The 18,814-nt window shown below is 45.1% G+C and overlaps 1 protein-coding gene across 27 annotated transcripts in view; it reads right to left on the bottom strand.

Annotated features, from left to right (window-relative positions):
- The window catches only part of dlgap1b (discs, large (Drosophila) homolog-associated protein 1b), a 131,801-nt gene that overhangs the window by 24,157 nt on the left and 88,830 nt on the right, over window positions 1-18,814 (bottom strand). For all 27 annotated transcript variants that reach the window (XM_061805474.1, XM_061805451.1, XM_061805450.1 and 24 more), the window contains 4 exons: window positions 16,467-16,553; window positions 6,523-7,475; window positions 3,578-3,792; window positions 683-860 (listed from right to left, as the gene is read on the bottom strand). In XM_061805474.1, coding sequence (XP_061661458.1) covers window positions 683-860; window positions 3,578-3,792; window positions 6,523-7,470 — 1,341 coding nt within the window. In that variant the 5' untranslated portion in view covers window positions 7,471-7,475; window positions 16,467-16,553. The remainder of the gene's footprint in view (window positions 1-682; window positions 861-3,577; window positions 3,793-6,522; window positions 7,476-16,466; window positions 16,554-18,814) is intronic.

Raw genomic sequence — 18,814 nt, 5'->3', positions numbered from 1 at the left:
ATTCTGAATTATTCATAACATCCAGAAGGCTGCACATAATATATATATATATATATATATATATTTTTTTTTTTTTTTTTTTTTTTTCTTTTCTTACATCCCTGTATGTCAACCATGGCGAATTCCAAGGAGAAGGAGCATGTAGAGGTAAAATAGAGAGCTTCTGTGCATCTTGTCGTTTAATTAGCTATTCCAAGCTCCAGCGGAGCGGCACACGTGCACAAAGGCTCTAATTGGGAGATGCGGGAGTGGGGGGGGGCTTAGTTCCTGTTCAAACTTTGTCGGATGACCTGATTGTGAATTCGAGCCTCAGGAAACCTTGCGGGTTGGATTCCCACCCCCCCTACAGCACCACGTCAGCGCCTTCATGGATGTGCGTGGCAGAAGAGAGGAGTTCTCAAGCCTGTAGAACTTTTATTTTATGATAGATTTTGTTGGGATAAACGTGCGTCGGCATGTTGGTGCCAAGGGACTATGTTAAAGTGAGCCGAGGAGCTTCATTTTGACCAAAGTAGTGCTTTGCTGTCATTTTGAATGATATGGTGATACGTCAGAATCATCTCAGAGCTTTTAATTAAGTAGTGAGGAGTAACTATGTTTGTTTTGTTGGCAGCATATGAAACGATTGCTAATTATTTTTGTGGCGTGTTAGATACATCACGTGCGTATGCGTGCGACAAACCTGGCTAATGGTGCTCATGGCCCTCATGTAGCTCTCGTTTCGGGAGCGGAACTTGGGCGAGGCCAGCAGCCCCGCCGGGTCCAAGCTGTCCAAGCTCCTATTGATAGAAACCTCGCTCACCGCCCGCAGGTAGCTGTGACTCCTGATCTGCAGCTTGGGCGAGTGCTCGGTGGAAATCCTGTCGCAACGGAGCGGGGTGTGGAGGGTGCAGGGCGGGGGGTAAAAGGATAAGCATAAGGTGAGAAACTATGTGAGACGAAGCCGTAAGAAGGGAGCGGGGAGGAAGAACGATACGAATCAATCCACAGCGGCTTTGGGAGAAGCTCTCCGCTTATCTTAACCGCCGGCAATGGCTTACATGCGGCGTCCTTGGAGCATCTTTTCGAAAAGGCTCAACGGCGAGAGCGCTCAACGTGGCGCGAGGCCTCCCGAGTTCCAGCACGATTTGTTCCGCGGAATCTCTCGTGAAGAAATTTGTTTTATGCTCTTTCAAACTACGGCCTAATAAAACCTTTACCGACCGCACAGGTGATGATTGAAGTAGGGTTGCAACGGTCTTTTGAAGTGTAAAGCCGGGAGCACTCACGCAGCAATTTTTTTAAATATAAAAGACTCCGGCACGGATGTTGTCATGTAGCACTGATTTACAATCGACGACCTCGACAAATCGTTTTTCCAGGCACACAACACACCATCATGGATCAGGATAACCTGTACTTTGGTTTGAGCGAAAAGAAGAGTAAACACTCACAAAGAAAACAAGATCATCACTGTGTGTGTAAGCAGAAGTTAACCGGTTTAATATGATCTGGTTAAAAACAATATTCCGTGGACGCCCTGTGAATAATTGACCTCCATTGTAATTATATTGAAAATATATTTACCCCCCATGTTGTTGAATGAGATCACATACACTTGCCTCCAATCACTCTTGCTCGGCGTGATTCCCTTCTGTGTGTGTGTGCAGATAATATTCGGCATCAGTTTGATTGAAGGTAAACAATTAATCTGCGGGTAAATAAAACTTCCTCCTTATTAGCATTCCTTGTTAGCGTCATTCATAGTTTTTCCACGGCTACGCACAGCTGACAGTGGTGCCATGATGCAGGAGTTTCATTTGCAATTTGGAACTCAAATGACTTGCACCTCAAATCATCTTTCCCCATCAGAAGCAATGGAAGTATCTTCACGTCTGTCGGTCTTACATTGCCAAAAGGGGACCAAGGCGAGACCCCAGAAAGAGCAGCACAATGACCATTCAATTGATGTAGTGTGACAAAAATGGTTCGGTTTTAATTCTATTGTATATTTCTATGAATTTCAATATTATGTCGAGCTATTTTTTTTCTGAACAAAGACATCACAACATTTTTTGTTTTTGTTTTGGTGGGGAAGCCTGGAACAGATTAATGATATTTCTATTCATTTCAATGGGAATAGATATTTTGAATCTTTCGAGTTACAAGAAGTAGTCACAGCAGGAATTAGACTCGTATCTATTCAATTCAAGACAGCCAAAATGTGGGGGGAAAAAAAAGCTGAATTGCATAAAATGTCATCATTCTTGATTTTAAATTCTTTCTGTCACCGGATGTTAGGAGGAGGACTTGAGATGCGTGGCATTTCTTGTCATTCTCAATGCGACATTTCCCATTTCGCTCTCGACAATTCCCCATTTTCTCACCAGGTCTCCTCGCTCTTCTGGATTGATTGAAGATGGCGATGACTGAGACCACCGCGCCAATAATAAGACATGACGCTCGGAATCATCCGGCATCCTTGCGTGACTGAGCGGCCAGAAAGGAAAATCAGGTCAAAGACGACGCGGACTGGTGCTGTTATCTCCGGCCACACGTGGTTCTGATTTCCCTGTGGGGCTGATTATGTACGGGCCGGCCCGATGATGTCCATTGTGGCGACCTCAATCGCGCTGGCACTCAATAATCACCTTCATCTCGGGGGTGGGGGGTTAGGTCAGCCGTTCCTGGGGGGGGGGAGCCGCGCTGTGGAACAAGTGACACTAACGAACCTGAGCCAATCAGGAATCACCCAGTCAATTTTGTCAACTCATTCATGCCATCAGTTGCTTCTTGACCATAGCCTTCTCCCAGTTTTAGAGTTTTTGGAACAATCCTGCAAAATGGTACAAACAAATACTGAAAACAAATTCAACGCCACAAAACTTGGCACCCATCGGCCGCCCAGTTTGATCATGTTAGCCTTTTATGGCCAACTTGCACTAACTCCCTTTCCAGCTGAGATGTGATATTTAAGTTTTGTTACTTGCTCATAAAATATTCCATGGTTTAGCACCTTTTGATCTTGCTAATTTAGTGGTACTAAATGTTCCATTCAGAGCCGCACGCTTTCACATTGCTGGTCTTGTAAGGACTCTAAAAAGAAGTCAAAGGGTTCTCGACTATTCTCTATTCAGGCTCCAGTATTTCGGAATACCCTACCTGTGAAATATAGAGCAGCTATTTACTGATAAAACACACATTATTCAAAAGAAGACTAGCTTTTTTCTTCCCTTCTGAGAGCTCCTTTCTTTCTTCTGAAACCAAACAAGCCTCACCACTGTTTTTCAAAAATCAAAACAAAAACTACTTTCCTGCTAAAGCATGCTGTTTACATTTTGACATGGCGACAATAAGATGACAGCAAACAACCGACCAACTGCGCCTCGCCACTGCGGGGCTTCCAACAGGATGTTCAGGAAATTGCCCATCGAGTTTAGGGAACTAGAGAGACTCCGGAAGTCAGAGGAAGGCATTGAAGTGGACATCCTTGGAAATGTTCATTCATTGATCAAACATTAGTTGTGAATTTCACCCTTGGGAGAACAGCGCATTGTGCAAAAATTATTGAAATAATGAAGAGTTGAACAGCACTTACTTGAGGGTGGTCATCTCTGTGAGCGACGGCTGCGTGGCCTTCAGGTAGCTGGCCCGCCGTGCCTGGACCTTGGGCGAGGGCTTGGGGCTGCAGTCCGAGTCGCCGCTGTCGTCCTCGGCCATGGCTTTGATGTAGCTGCCGCTGCGCATCCGCCGGCAGGGGATCTCGTCGTCCTTCGCCAACGGGGAAAAAGCGCCCCAGTCATCCTGAGGCACCTGCACGGAAGATGGAGGGTTGTCATATGGTTGAAAAAATTACACTCTCCTGCGTAGCCATTAACGGTTGAGATGATGGGGTTAACAAAGTTCAATTTTGTGCGAGTGATTGTGACGACAAAGAATCTTAATCATGCTGAGAACAGCTTTTAAGATTTTTGGTCATGTAATCCTGATCGTAACCCTTAACCCCAACTCTAAAACGTGAACGCTAACTCCCTACCCCAACCTTAAACCTAATTGTAACCTCTAACTAAAAGATCACAACCTGGAAAAACCTCTAACTCTAAGAACTGATCCTAATTTTCCATTACTACCCTAAACACCCCCCCCCCCGATCCTAATCCCCTACTCTAGCAAATCCATGATCCTAACCCCTAAACAAACATCATATCCTAACCCTATCTCCTACCCTAACCCTCAATACCAACCCTTAACCCCTCACCATAACCCCAACTCTAAAACATAATGTGAACGCTAACTCCATACCTTAACCCTTAAACCTAATTCTAACCTCTAACAGTAAAAACCTGTAACTCTAAGAACTGATCCTAATTCTACCTTACTACCCTAAACCCTAGCCCAATATCCTACTGCCCTACTCTAACAAATCCACGATCCTAACCCCTAAACAAACATCATATCCTAACCTTAACTCCTACCCTAACCCTCAATACCAACCCCAAGGCCTTTAACTCCTACCCCACACTAAATCTCTCTACTTTGATCCAAACCCAACCTAACTCCATCCCTCACCCAGGACCCTAACTCCCGACACCAACACCCTCGTCTAATGATGACTCACTACTGTAACCTTCACTGCCAAGCCTTTATTCTAACTACACGAGCCCAATCAAACTTTCATTATGAAAGAGTAACGCGAGTATTTGTCCACCGGTGGCAGACTTCTTTTTGTCTGTCCTCTAAAAGCGCTAACGTTATCGATCTGTCCGAACTACCTTGGCCGCTGCCTTCCGCTCGACTGATGTTTCACACGCTCCGACAAACGGTAAATGCAAAGCCCTCATCAGAAAGCGAGAGGAGCCGGCCGGGCACACGGAGCACAAAGAACGGGTTTGTTTCACGGGAAAAAGAAAAAAAGTGCATTGGGAATGCGAGCAACTCTTTGAAGACCAGCTCTGAACACAATGAGATCTATTAGTCCTGAGCAACTTCATCGACTGGTGCTTTCTGGGCAACCGGGCTGACCGTGACATCGGCGAATGTATCGGGAAAAGACTGTTTCAACATTAGCTAAATAAGGTCATGCTTGGTAATCGCATCAACTCGGCAGCGTAACCCTGTGACTTTGGCTTGGCCGTCATCCAAGTGCATCCAAGAACATTTTAGGGGGGGTAAAAAGGACTTGTCGGTCTTTTCTTTGGGGAAGTAGTTGCTTCAGTGACATCTGTTCCCTGAACTCCTCGCTCCTTTATCCCCCCCCCTCCATCTCTGTTTTCTTAAAATGCACTACCACACAGAACTTTCCCTCAACCTTTTATGCCTCCTCTCTCTGTTTTCCAACTTCCTCCGCTCACATCCTGCTCAGTGGCCCTGGTTTGCTCTTTCTTCGACGGCTCACCCTCCTTTCCGCCGCCTGCTCGTCTCACCAGGGGCTTTCATGTACGGCTCGCTCCGACGTGGAAATGTACGCCACCGGTAAGACTTTCATCTTTACCAGCACAGATCTGAGATAAGGCAGCTTGATCTTATTGGATGTTTGTGTCTTTATCTGTGTAAAACCCACGAGCGGGTGAGGGCTTTGATAAACAACCGTAAAGGTTTGTTACACAAACAAAAAATGTCGTTGGCAATGTCAGTTGAGGTTGTGACCTTCTTTTGTCAGGATAAAAATCACTTCTTTCCTGAAGACTAAATAAGAAAACTTTCACGATCTGGGGTTGATTTATGTAGCAGGTCCAAGTGCACAATTTCGGTTTCATTTGATTGAATGCTCAAAACTTTTTTCAATTGACATATGCAATAAGGCTGTGTTTAGACAACCACAACATGGAAGTAAATTATCATCACATGCGGTATCCACATCCACATGCTAGTACAGTTGGTCCTTGGTCCACAGCCGAGTCCAGTTTCTAAGGTGGTGACGTAAATGGAATTTGTAAGAACGCCCAATCACTAACGTACACAATGACATTTTTTTAAAAAAGCATGTCGGAAACTGAGTGTGCATTCTTGTGTTGCTTGATGAGAATCTTACGCCACTGCACAAACCCGTTACTTGCGCACCGTTTCTAACCTTCAAATGTTGCATGTTGGTACAGTGAACTCTGGCTTGGTTTTGCGATTAGCAAATTTACCTATTTGCAATTGTAAGTAGTGAAATGAAAAACTCCCACTTTTCTAAATTAGTGTCAAGGAAGTATGAAGTGTCAGGGAGGAGTTTAATTTAGCTCCAAGAGAGTTTTGGCTGTCATAAACCAAGGACCTCTGCATATAAGTAGTTCCATGCAAGGGATACACAAAAGGGTAGATAGCACTAAGTGCATTATGTTTGATGAGGATACGACAAACATGAGACCAAAATACAAATGACTCGTGATGTCAGGGGATGGCCGTTGAGAATGCGAGAGGGGGGGTGCCATGCGAGAGGCAGGGCTGTTGTAACTGTCCTACCTGCAGGAAGTGGCAGGTGCGTCCCTGCTCGGCTTTCACTAGCGCTTTATCTAGGTTGACAGAGGCCTTCTGGTAAACCTCTCTTGCTCGGCTCACCGTCAGAGTCGAAGACCACGAGCTCTTCTTCAGCTGCACCTGGCCGTCCAATGTGCCCATCAGCGGGAGCGGCCCGCCGCTCCCTCCGGAACAGGAGGAGCACTTCACGTCGTTGTTGCTACGAGACGTCTTCAGGGAGTGGGCGCTGATGGTGTTGTAGGACTCCATGAAGTACTGCGACTGCGACTTCTCCGGGTGCCGCCCCATGGTCATGACCCCCGACGGTTGGCCTCCGCTGTGGTGGTGGTACAGGCACATCTCCCGGTCCAGAGTGTCATCAGAGCTCCAGTATCCTGAGATGGCGCTATGCATCTTGGGCTCTGACTTGGATCGGTCTTTGTTCTTGGTGCGCTTGTTGTGTTTCAGGGTTCCCGATGAAGACGGCGGGTCATCTGGGCTGGATTTCCCACCGTTCCCGGTCGTCCCGGATCCCGAGGGCCCCTCCAGAGAGTGAGACTTTGTAAAAAGCTTCTGGACGGAGTGAACAAGGTGGCGGATTCGCCCTGGGCTGTCACTACGTTGGTGTTCCACCGCCGTGCGCTTGTACTGCAGCGTGTGGTAGCCTTCTCGCCGCACCGGAGCCTGGTGATCCAACTGTTCCAGCAAGTTACAAGGGACCCGGTTGTTGTTGTTCTTGCCACTGCTTCCTTTACCGATTCCTGCTGGCCCGGTATAAGGCACCAGAGCCCCGCACTCCTCCTTCAGCTCATGATGGGAGCTGTAATGTCTGCGAGGGAAGGTGCAGCTGGCCAGATCCGGGTAGGCACTGCATTCCGACTGGAAGGAGCTGCGCTGGGTGTAGCACGGGCGCTCGGCGGGGCGAGACTCTCCTGGGTTCAGGAAGCAGGGCTGACGATCTGAATGACCGAGCGTCATGGAGTCGTAGGAAGGGTCACAGACGACGGCGTGGTGGTGACTGTGGCTGCTGGACAGGCCTTTCATTGTCATGGTGGCTGGGGCGACAACAGGAGCAGGAACACCCGGCCACAAAGATGACGCAAAAAACCGGGGAAGAGACAGAATGCAGAGTTAGAAATATCTTGTATTTAATTGCACAACTCATGCATGTAAAGTCAATCCCTGGGGAATATGTTGCAAATGACAAAATGAAGTTTTAGAAAGTTTTAGATTTCTGATATCTTGTCTTTGTTAAGCGTGAATTTCAGCAAAAACTAAATTATTGAGTAGACTGGACACAACTGAGACACTTTTTTGGTGTCCTTGTCTCGCATTACCCCAAGATGGGACCCTCTCACTGAACAGAAACGAGCTACATTTAGCGTAATAGAGTTGTTGTGTATTTCTAATAACTCCTTTGTATTGTTTTTTTCCTTAAAAAACTCCATCTGTTCAACAAATAATGTGTTCAGCAACAGTCTTATATGGAGATAAATTTGATCAACCCTCGGGTTATTCCTGAGCATCCTTGGCTCCCTTCGAAAGGCGCTACATGACAAAATGTAAATCGCAACTTATTATTTTCATCTGCTTTTCAAGAGTTTGGCGCTCCTCTCTCGCTTGACAACACATGACACACGCATGCTTTCCACCCGTTCACCTTTTATTTTTGTCCTTCAAAAACTTCAAAAAGGATGATCTCTAAATATAGCAGCAGATTGATCTGTCCCTCAGTTTCCTGCTTTCCTCGCTCCAGTGGATCTCTCACAAATAGTTTCGCCGAGGTCGAGGAGCAGTCGGTATTTTCGAAGAATTAAAAATGTAATGACAAAACACAGAATTGCCTCGGCCTCATCTGAACATAAATCCGCTGCTTATTTTTGGAACCGCGAAATGTGTCGTGCCCCCCGCTCCCCCGCCCCAAAAAGCCTTTATTTTCCCTCTCTTCAATCCACCTTCTCTGAGTGCACACAAGAAGAGAAGATAATCACATCGGCGGTCGTTTCCCCTTCCGAGAGAAAACTAATAGGCTAGTAAAAAGGACCTGACAGTCTCCTGAACCTGGCAAGGCAAAGCAGGCAATAAACGACCTCGGCCTCGCCCTCACGTGGCGACGCGACAACATCCATCCGCACCTTTTAGCCGTCTCCCTTTAAGCGACTTGAAGCTGCGTGAGGCTAACGAGACAATGATCAGACCCCCGCGTAACCTCCGGCGTTGCGCGGTGACGCCGGCGCGATCGAGGGGACGCGATTTATTACTCCGATTTATAATGCACAAGCAAAAGGCCACAGTGCTGCACTGAGCGGGGAGGCAACATAACGAGGGAAACTGAGACAGAGTAGCGCAATAAAACACCCTGTTTGCACAAATAGTGGCTAGGTACGTTTATAGACTCAGTTTATCTATTTGTTCTCTTTCTGAAATATCCTGAGATGCCGCAAGATGCCGCCAAAGCACTCTCTTCATAGGATAGTAGTAATTGGTCCAAGAAGTGCTGCATTCACTCGTATTTCCTGAAAGTCATCAACTATGGCGAACTGAATAGATGAACTGAACTGTGGTACTGCATGCGCAAGTCCGGTGTGGCGGAGAAATATATTAGAATAGTACAGGACATGTATGAGGACTGCAAAACAGCGGTGAAAAGTGCTGTAGGTGTGTCAGAAGAATTTAAGGTGGAGGTGGGACTGCATCAGGGATCCGCCCTGAGCCCCTTCCTGTCTGCAATAGTAATTGATAGGTTGACAGATGAGGTTAGATTGGAATCCCCTTGGACTATGATGTTTGCAGATGATAGTGATCTGCAGTGAAAGCAGGGAGCAGGTGGAGGAACAATTCGAAAGATGGAGGCAAGCACTGGAAAGGAGAGGAATGAAGATTAGCCGAAGTAAAACAGAATATATGTGCGTGAATGAGAAAGTGGAGGGCGATGACTGAGTCTACAAGGAGAAGAGATGGCGAGGGTGGATGACTTCAACAATACAGAGCAATGGTGTGTGTGGTAAGGAAGTGAAGAAACGGGTCCAAGCGGGGTGGAACAGTTGGCGGAAGGTGTCTGGTGTTTTATGTGACAGAAGAGTCTCCGCTAGGATGAAGGCCAAAGTCCATAAAACAGTGGTGAGCCCGGCCATGATGTACAGATTAGAGACGGTGGCACTGAATAGACGACAGGAAGCAGAACTCGAGGTAGCAGAAATGAAAATGTTGAGGTTCTCGCTCGGAGTGAGCAGGTTGGATAGGATTAGAAATGAGTTCATTGGAGGCACAGCCAAAGTTGGATGTTTTGGAGACAAGGTGAGAGAGCAGACTTAGATGGTTTTGGCATGTCCAGAGGTGAGAGAGTGAGTATATTGGTTGAAGGGTGCTGAAGATGGAGCTGCCAGGCCAAAGAGCGAGAGGGAGACCAAAGAAAAGGTTGATGGATGTGGTGAGGGAGGACATGAAGACTGTGGGTCTTAGTGAGGAAGATGCACGAGATAGGCTTAGATCGGGACAAGCCGAAAGGAAAAGAAGATTTTAAATTCCGCCAGAGCATTAATTCACCAGCCCCCCCATCGCTCATAAACAAAACTTTTCCACCGAGGTGCTTCCAAAGCGGACCGCGTCCAGCTGAAGGTATTCACTGCGGCAGACAAGAGATCCCTTCTGTTGGCCAGCAGAGCATAGAATTTGACCCAAATAAAACGGCCCTCGCGGCCATCCGCCGCGGTGTTTGTCGTCCGCACACCGATGCGCTAAAGCTGAAAAGCTGAAGGTGGGTCACGCTGGCGTTCTGCCTGCGAGCCGCATACACATAAACACACGATTACGTGGCAATTTTGAGATGCCACCGCCTGGCAAAGTTCGTCACGCAGAAGAGGAGGACCTGCCGGTTGCCTCGTGCTTGTCAAACACCCGCACAGCCACCAGTGACGGGGGGCACCAACCCTCCGTGTTACGCTCTGTAGCCGTCAGAGATGGATTCGGGACCCTGTTTTGGCAGGCGTGAAACTGGAAATGCACGCCTCTCGACCCCCGATTCCCGACCACTGTGCCAAGGCACATTTGTGTCACGAGAGATCTTCAGGAGCGTCGCGGGAAAATTACCCAATTTCACTTAATTGGTCAGTAAATGATTGTTTATTTAGGTCAAATTTACGCCATCTTTGTTCATTTCTGCCGGTGAGCTATGATTAAATGTTCTTCCATTTGATGGAAATTGAGATGCTAAGTACATTTGTGATTAAAATGAGATTAAATTGTCATTTTAGTATAAAGCATATACTTTTGATATTTTTGTTTGGTGCTGACTGGGATAAATAGAACATCACTCAAATTGAAATAACAATCCCATTAAGATTTGCTCGGCTTACATGCCCCCCCCCCCAAATCTCTTTAACGTGAGCCACCGATATTCGACAAAACCTCAGCGGGGCCCGATATGGTCTCCGTTTCGTCTGAAGCTGAGCTCGGAGAGCGGCGGAGACTCGCGCTACCTGCAATCCTCGAAGGAAGCGAAGAATCAATATGCCGCGCTCGCTTTGTCGCCTTTCAATCAACGCCACCCGCGGGCCGAGGGACCAAAAAAACACAGGCCGGTCGTTTGTAATTGGAGGCCATGAGGGTGAGAATTAAAAAAAAAAAAAAGTCGAAAAATTTGAAACAAAGCTTTGAGGAGCATTTTGGGGCGAAGACGAAATGCTAAGTTTACAGTACGTGCATAAATGTACTGGGTTACCGAGAAAAACGGGTTCCTCCCCCAATTTTTTCACATTTTATATTCATGACCTTGAACTGTTTTTCACACGTGGACAAAACTCACGGCATATATTCTTTATCCTCTGCGAAGAAAGGTTAATATTAGATCGGCTTATTAGGATGCAGTGCAGTACATATCTATATGTCTGCATCTATATTGCCCATCAGTCAGCGCTTATGTATTAAAAACATTTTTGTTTGCAAGTCAAGCCTCGTCACTGATTCCTACGTTGACACCGTAGGAAGGAAATTCCTAAATTTTTTTGGTGATATTTATCCCACTTAAATACCGTATTTTGGACCACCAAGACAGTTTTAATATCTCATAAATACCCAAACTCATCTGGCTAAGTAATTGTTGATTTTTTTCAACGGTTAGATTTTTATTTTTAGTGTGTGATATGTCCCGACTGCCATGGTTACGGAAAGAAATATGAAAGGGGGAAAAGAAAGTGCAATTCCACCACATGCGCGTCATTAATGATAAAAAAGGGAACAAAGTACAAAAAGAAACATAAATGCTGGCCTCAATCATCTGGAACCAATACGAATATGAATATTTAACTAGATGAATATTTCAAACAAATGGAGGAACGTTGAAAAGAGGGCAAAGAGGAAAAAAAAAACGAGGAACATGTCGGGGAAGGTTTTAAAAGCATTAAGAGATCTGGGGAATGTTCACATTATGTTAAAGTGGCTTTTAAGCAATGTCAGGAAAGGCTCAGCGGCGGCAGTTTCCGTCTTATTATTGCCGCCATCTTGCCGAGGTTTGTCCAGAGGCCTCGATGAACCTAACCGGGATGTTTTTTTGTGTTTTTTCGCTAAATACAATCGAAATGCAGTAAAACGTTATTGATTTTGCGGGTGAAAAAATGCAAGGCCTCAGAGAAAAAAGAAAAAAAAATGTTTACATGACCACGGGCGCACTGTTCTGCGCAAAGTTATCGCATTCAGCCGACATTTGTCCAATGCAACTTTAATGCGGTCTTTGTCAAAACACTCGGCAACCGAGCGGCTGCCCGGCATTAAAATTGAAGCCGACGCGTTGTAAATAAAACGTCTGAGCGGACGGACGGCTGGCGGCTTCGGCGAGACAGCTCCTTTGTTACGACCCCAACTAATTAGCTGCGCTGCCACGGCGCTTTGTGACAAATGGAGCCGCCTTCGTCGGGTTCTCTCGGTTCAGCCCGCGGACGCGCACAAATTCCTGAAGCCGTCGCCGTTTTCTTGAAGGCCGAATGCACCCCGAAGACGTGCGCGAGCCACGGCGCCCCTGGTCTTTCTGCTACGATAAGGTAAACTAAATTCATAAATGGATTTCCCCTTTTAAATGCAGACGGATGAATAAAAGATGAATTTACCGTATCTCCACAAACAGCGGCTGCCCGTTTAGTTGCCGTGTGAAAGCCAACTGGCGGGTAGCGTGGGTTAATTTTTGCCCGTCCGTCGTTTCACGGAAAAGCACTTTACATTCCGCCTCCAAAATTATTAGTTTCGTTAAATACCTTTTATTCCGGACCAATTTAGTGAAATTGGCTAATTTTGCGCCGCCCCGCTAATGTGCGACACAAGTCCGTCAATGGTTTGGACGCACGATCGCGTTCAGTAGCGCTGGGATGTGTGTTTAGATTTGCAACTGGTACTGTACACCCCGGGGCGATATTGATTATTTGACTGCCGACACGGGTTCTCTGGCATATTAATCGTTGGACACGAGCCCTTTGGCGTAGGCCCTTGCTCCAATGCATACTTTAAACGTAGAACCTCCAACATATACAGTACAGTAGATGATTTCACACAAACACCCTGGCACAGGCCTTCAGACGTACTGTAGACGGGCTGACGCATTGATTGTTGGACACAAGCCGGCTGGCCCTTGCTCCATTTGTCCCTCTAATGGGTGCATTTGTCCAGATCTGTCTTTAAAATATTCAAAGCCCCTGACGGGGTTTTGGATGGGAGTTCTGTCCCTATGGCAGTCAACTAATCCAAATTTGTAAGCTTTGGAAAATGCTGTAGTCCAAACCTGTGGGGTTCTTGAAGCTAAACGGCTAGCTTGCTGCTTTTGCGGTTTACAAATGGGCGTCACGTCTTTGGCAATGTTCATGACTGATGGGGCCTTTTTTGTCACACTGAATCATGACTGACTCAGTAAGCTGCAGTAATATTAGTTGGTTTTTGGAGAGGATAAAGAACATTTCTGTGGATATGTTGTCTATCTACACATATTCCTACACCATTTGTGTTCGAATCGCCATTGTTTAATAGGCTATAACATCCCTAATGTTGATGCTATTTGTTAGCCCATCTATGCCATTTTGCAGTGGACATTTCATTCAGCATTAAACAAAAAAATTTTGTGGATGTTGTAATTCTTTTTGTTTTTATGTTTAGTATAGTACCAAAATTTGAACTGGTAGCGGCAATCCCCTTTTAAAATATGATTTTTTTTTCTATCTCCCACACTGCTGCTTATTGTGAAACCAGTGGAGTTTCCTGCCACCATCTTGCGCTCATATTACAAATGTTGGCTCGCAACCAAAAGCAAAAAAAAAAAAAATCACCCCTGCAATGGCTTGTACACTAAAAAACATTGTCCATATAAGTCAACGCACAAAAAATAAAATAAATAAATAATAAATTAAAAAAAAAAAAGAAAAAAAAGAAAAACTGTTTGTCATTATAAACTCTTTTTGTGAGAATTTTGTTTTAATTAATTCAATTTTAAGGCAATATTGCTCAGCCCTATTACAAATGAATCACTTCCGTCACTGTCGCTTTACAATATGTCATCATAATTTGTGGCATGACAGATATTCCCAAAGACTCTACCTGCCGTTGTCAGACGTGCAATTAAAGTTTACTCGAAATCACACGACTCTTGGGGTGCCGAGTAACATGGCTTTGACGCTAATGCTTCCTGACATGTGGCCGTGACTGCATCCGAGCGCACTGTACAAACGGGCACATAAACGCAACGCTCGCGCCCCTGCTGTGAACAATATGAGCGTTTCTACGAGTGGGAAGAGGATTAAAAACAACAAATCCCCCCACGGAGGGTGCGGTGAGGCGGCTTAAATTATAGAGGGCGATGTGTTATGTTTAATTGACTGGGCTCGCCCGCGTTTGCGCCCTCTCTCAGGCGGCGCAGCGGCTATTGAAAAAGTGGCGCTAGTGGCGAGGCGGCATCTCTTTTCCTATCTGGTACGGGAAGTAAGTGTACAAAACACATGTCGCAGGGAGGGGAAACAATTGCCAACAGGGATCGAGTATTTTACGGCACGGGTCACGGCCGCTGTTTGACGGGCTGCATTGTGATGCGCGGCACATAGCGCGCACCCTCCTGGCTTTGATTAGTCGCCGCCCTCACAACCGGGGGTCAACCATCAGGGCCAGCAAGCCTCTAAATTGCCCAGAGGTGGGAATGCCAGTGCGTATGTGATTTGCCGGAGACCAGATCAGAGTGGACTCTCATGAAGAGAAGCCGGATGGAAAATGGATGACTTAATATATGCATCGCAACATAAATTTGTGAAACTGCGCTTTAGAGAGGTGAAGCCACTTTCTTGGTCCACACGGGGGCCCTCAGTGGAAAAAGTTTGGACGTCCCTGGTCGATCCCGATGTGGGAGGGGCTAAAAACAGCCGACATCAATATATGCCCAAAATCCGTTCACGCTATCAGAGTGTCCTAATCGCACCTGATATTTAGAGGAAATGGTGGGAAATGAACGTTCGTAGATTCCGCATTTTAATAGCTGTTTTATTTTTTGTCAATCCAGGTAGAAGACACGCAATGCAAATATATTCACTGGGGGGCTCATTTATTGTTTAAGCTGCGTTAGCGCGCCGTACGCACAATTTTCACCCCGCTGTCCCCCGTGCAGTTTGGATTGCTAATTACAAACAAAGTGTAGAGGTGATTTAGTACTGACTGCTTCCACCAAATGAACTGTGAAATGTGTGCCTGGGCGAGAAAGAATCTTCAATTGGCTTCTAAGGCCTAAAACTGCCCAAGATAAAAGCATACAGAGGTGACAAAAGCATTATCCCCCAAAAATTATTATTATATATCGTCTTTCTTTCAAGTGTGATGTTATCACAGAAGATGCTTGAGATGCCAAGCGTGGTCAAGGCTCGGCCCCACGGAGGCAGATATGATCTTCAATTGGGCTTGGAGAGGGAGGCAAAAAAAAAAAAAAAAAAGCTTTCATCAAAGTTAGAAAATAAGTCATTACGAATTAATGAAGTGGAGAAGTGTGAAGATAAGCCGGGCGCGCTTTACATCGAAGCATATCAAGCTTCTTTAATATGCTTAAAAAAGAGACTAAGAAGTCTTTTTTTTTTTGCCGCTTGTGCATACAATGGGATGAACGCACTAAGAATGACTCAAACTATTTTGCATGCGTTCTATTGCACTTTTTGGACGTATAAACACACCGAACGATCAAATATTGTCCGCTCGCTTCCGTCAGACGGACCCAAGGCAGCCGCGGCGGCGCGTTTAGCTTTCCACCACGAAAGTATAAAGTCTGCAATTGCCAAGCATCCCTTAGTACAATGGGAATCGTTATACAGGTGCAATGTGTTATTCTTTTTCTTCCTATTAACCAATCATCAAGATATTTGATTCATCGCTTCAGTCCTAAATTCATCGGTCGATGCAAACAATGTACAGCGAAAGGAAAAAATGACAAAATTCAAATTTATATAAATATATAAATTTATATAAATATAAATATTATATAAATATAATTTTTTAAAATAAATATTACAATCAATAAAAATATTTGTATTTTACAATTAAAATGGCATTTTATGAATATTTTTATAATTTGTGTTTATCTAATAATTAGTGACTTACAGTTGTATTTCGATTATTATTATAAATAAATATTTCACATTCTCAATCAGCAAGTCAAGTGTGGATTTTTTTTTTTATTACATTACTAATTTATTAAGATTTTTTTTTTGTACATGGACAGCTTGCTCCACAAAAAATGTCAATTTGCGGCACACTGTCAGACCCTGGCTGCCATTTTGGTTAGCAACGGAATCCAAATGGACTACGCCGGTCCACATAATGCTGTTTTTTTTTTTTTTTTTAAATAAGTAACACTTTTAAATTGTCCGGTTAGGAAAAGGCAGAGACTAGGGAGTGACGCACCACGGCGAATTTCACGTGGGGCCGAGTGTCGACGAGGTGAAGGTCCGGCTGTGAGAGAGCACTTGCGAGGCGTTCACTGACCTGCCCGTCAATAACATTAGCATTCAAAGCGACTTGCGGGAGCCTCTTGACAAACTGACCTGCTTTAGTGTCTCAATTTGGGCATCTTCCCTCGAGCCGTGTTCAATTCTGCCGCCTTTGTCCACCGCCCGCGCTCATCTCTCCACCTGCAAAGTCAACAAAAAAAGACAAGACTCGGCGTTAGAGGAAGTCATCACCGTAAACCAAAAAAAAAAAAACCCGGCTGCTTGTTTTCCTTCAGCTTTTCTGCTGCCGAACAGGCGCAGGGGGTTGAATTCTCATTTGGAAGCTGAAAAAAAAAGAAAGAAAGAAAGGAAAAAAAAATTCCAGCAAATCCCAGACGAAAGGAAATCGAAATGCTCCATCTTCAAAGAGCAGAGTGTTGAGATTAGAAGACCTTAAAAATGTGGCCGTGAGAATAACAAGTAAAGCGCAGTCGTGCTCGGCCACGGCTGTTGTGTTCTTGGGCCTGGCAAGCAAACAGATTTCGCGGCCAGCGTGAGGAAAAAGCAGATAAAGGAAGCCTCATTTTAAGATCATTTGCACTCTCTCCCCCCATGATTAAAAACCCCATTTTTATTTCAGGGAGACTCATCAGCCTCAGATTTGTTTGCATTTTGAAACAAAACCTCCCGTCGGAAATATTGAGATTCATCACTTCGAGTTGATAAACGTGGTGGAACCAATGCCCGGCTATTCGCTAATAAAGTCACATGATCACAGTTTTAGTGTTGTTTCCGCAAAGCTCTAAAATTTCACAAAAGCCCCATCGAGTAGGAAAATAGTAGTGTCGGGAAACTAAGAGGAAAACCGAGGAAAGTGTGAAAAGGGCTTCACAAAAGCGTCTTGTCATCTTGGACAGCCTTAAAAAAAAAATTTTTTTTTTAAATCATTATATCGGTCAGAATAAATGTGCGTGCAGTGCACTTTTGCGGCTGCTCCGTGAAGGTGATGAAGGGGAAGGAAGTGGCAGGAGGTTCAAAAAGAGGACAAGGAACAGATGGTGGTCTGAGCGATGGCGTCCTGGTGGGATGTGGCACGCGGCACGCACGTACAAGTGGGGGGAAGGGGGGGGGGGTCACTCCAAGGTGCATCGCCGCATTGCACGTATCTAAAAGTTTTTCACATGTAAATCTGGAGTAAATGAATTCACGCAAAGAATAAAGCTGGGATGTCAAAGCCACGATATAACTATTTGATGTTTGCCATCAACATCCCAGGATCCTTAGGATACCCTCCTTGCTGGTGTGCACTGCTTGCTCTAACAACACCGCTGCAAACATAGAGTTTATTTACAAGATGGCTTAAAAAAATTAAAGCAACTGGTGGATTAAACATGAACAAAGTCAGTCTTTGTTTTCCATATGACGGGGGAGAACTTGACTCCTGCATGACATACGAAGAACAGAACTTCCTTGACACCCATTACTACTTTCAAGTTGGGCAGTGTTTTGGCGCCATCTTGTGGCATCTTATTCAACAATTCAAGTTTTTTTGCCCTTTGGATTTCATCCTCGGCTATATAAACTTCACCAATTTGTGTTTCGGTAGTCTTAACGCGTTAAAATGACACCAAAACCCAGCCAAAATAGGGATTGGTACCAAGGAAGTATGTTGAAGTGATACATCTCGACACTGGGTGATGAGAGGCTGTTAGAGAGAATCTTATAATATTGTAGGATAAGACGGGTAGTCTGTTCTATATTTATGGTTTAAAGTATAAATAGAGGCAGTTAAAATGGGAAAAAATATCTCCAAAACTGATTTGAGTGTCCGAACTCTGACCTGTGGCGCAATTTGGCCGGTCTGCGTTTGTGCGATCGATCGATTGATACTGACTGACGTGCTCCAGGATCCCGAGTGATCTGATAGCGCAACGTCGGGCAGTCGACTGTCGGGAAACCCCACGCAAGTTGACTCAAGGGATGACTTTACACATCTGCCTCGCAATCTCCTCTCCGTCCATCACATCAGCATCTGCTGGGAGGAATTTCAATTTCACACTCTGCTGCGGTGCCACACGCGCGCACACGCGGGGCGCCGATCGCGAAGTTTACGACTGGTTAAAAAAATAATAATAATAAGGATCAACACATGTATTCACAACCCGAGCATGAAAGCAAAAACTGGATTATATTGAGCACAGATACTTATTGTGATTCAGCACCAACGCGAGGTTCAGTGAAATTTACTCTTCTATTCTAATTAAAAAAAAAAAAAAACATGAAAAAAATATCCAAAGCTGAAAAAAACAAAGCAGGAGGTGAAGAACAATGAAGCAAAACAGATTTGTTCAAGGAAAGAAAAAAATCAAAAACTAGTTAGGAGTATAAAGTTAACCTGTGTGGTTATAATCTTTATATTGGATGTACCACATGGCTCCCTTCTAAGTCATCTACTGTTGTTG

This window comes from Syngnathoides biaculeatus, chromosome 19 (assembly GCF_019802595.1).
Source record: "Syngnathoides biaculeatus isolate LvHL_M chromosome 19, ASM1980259v1, whole genome shotgun sequence".
NCBI classification, from domain to species: Eukaryota; Metazoa; Chordata; class Actinopteri; order Syngnathiformes; family Syngnathidae; genus Syngnathoides; species Syngnathoides biaculeatus.
Note: the sequence above shows the minus strand (reverse complement) of the source record. Positions and strands in the feature narration are given on the sequence as shown.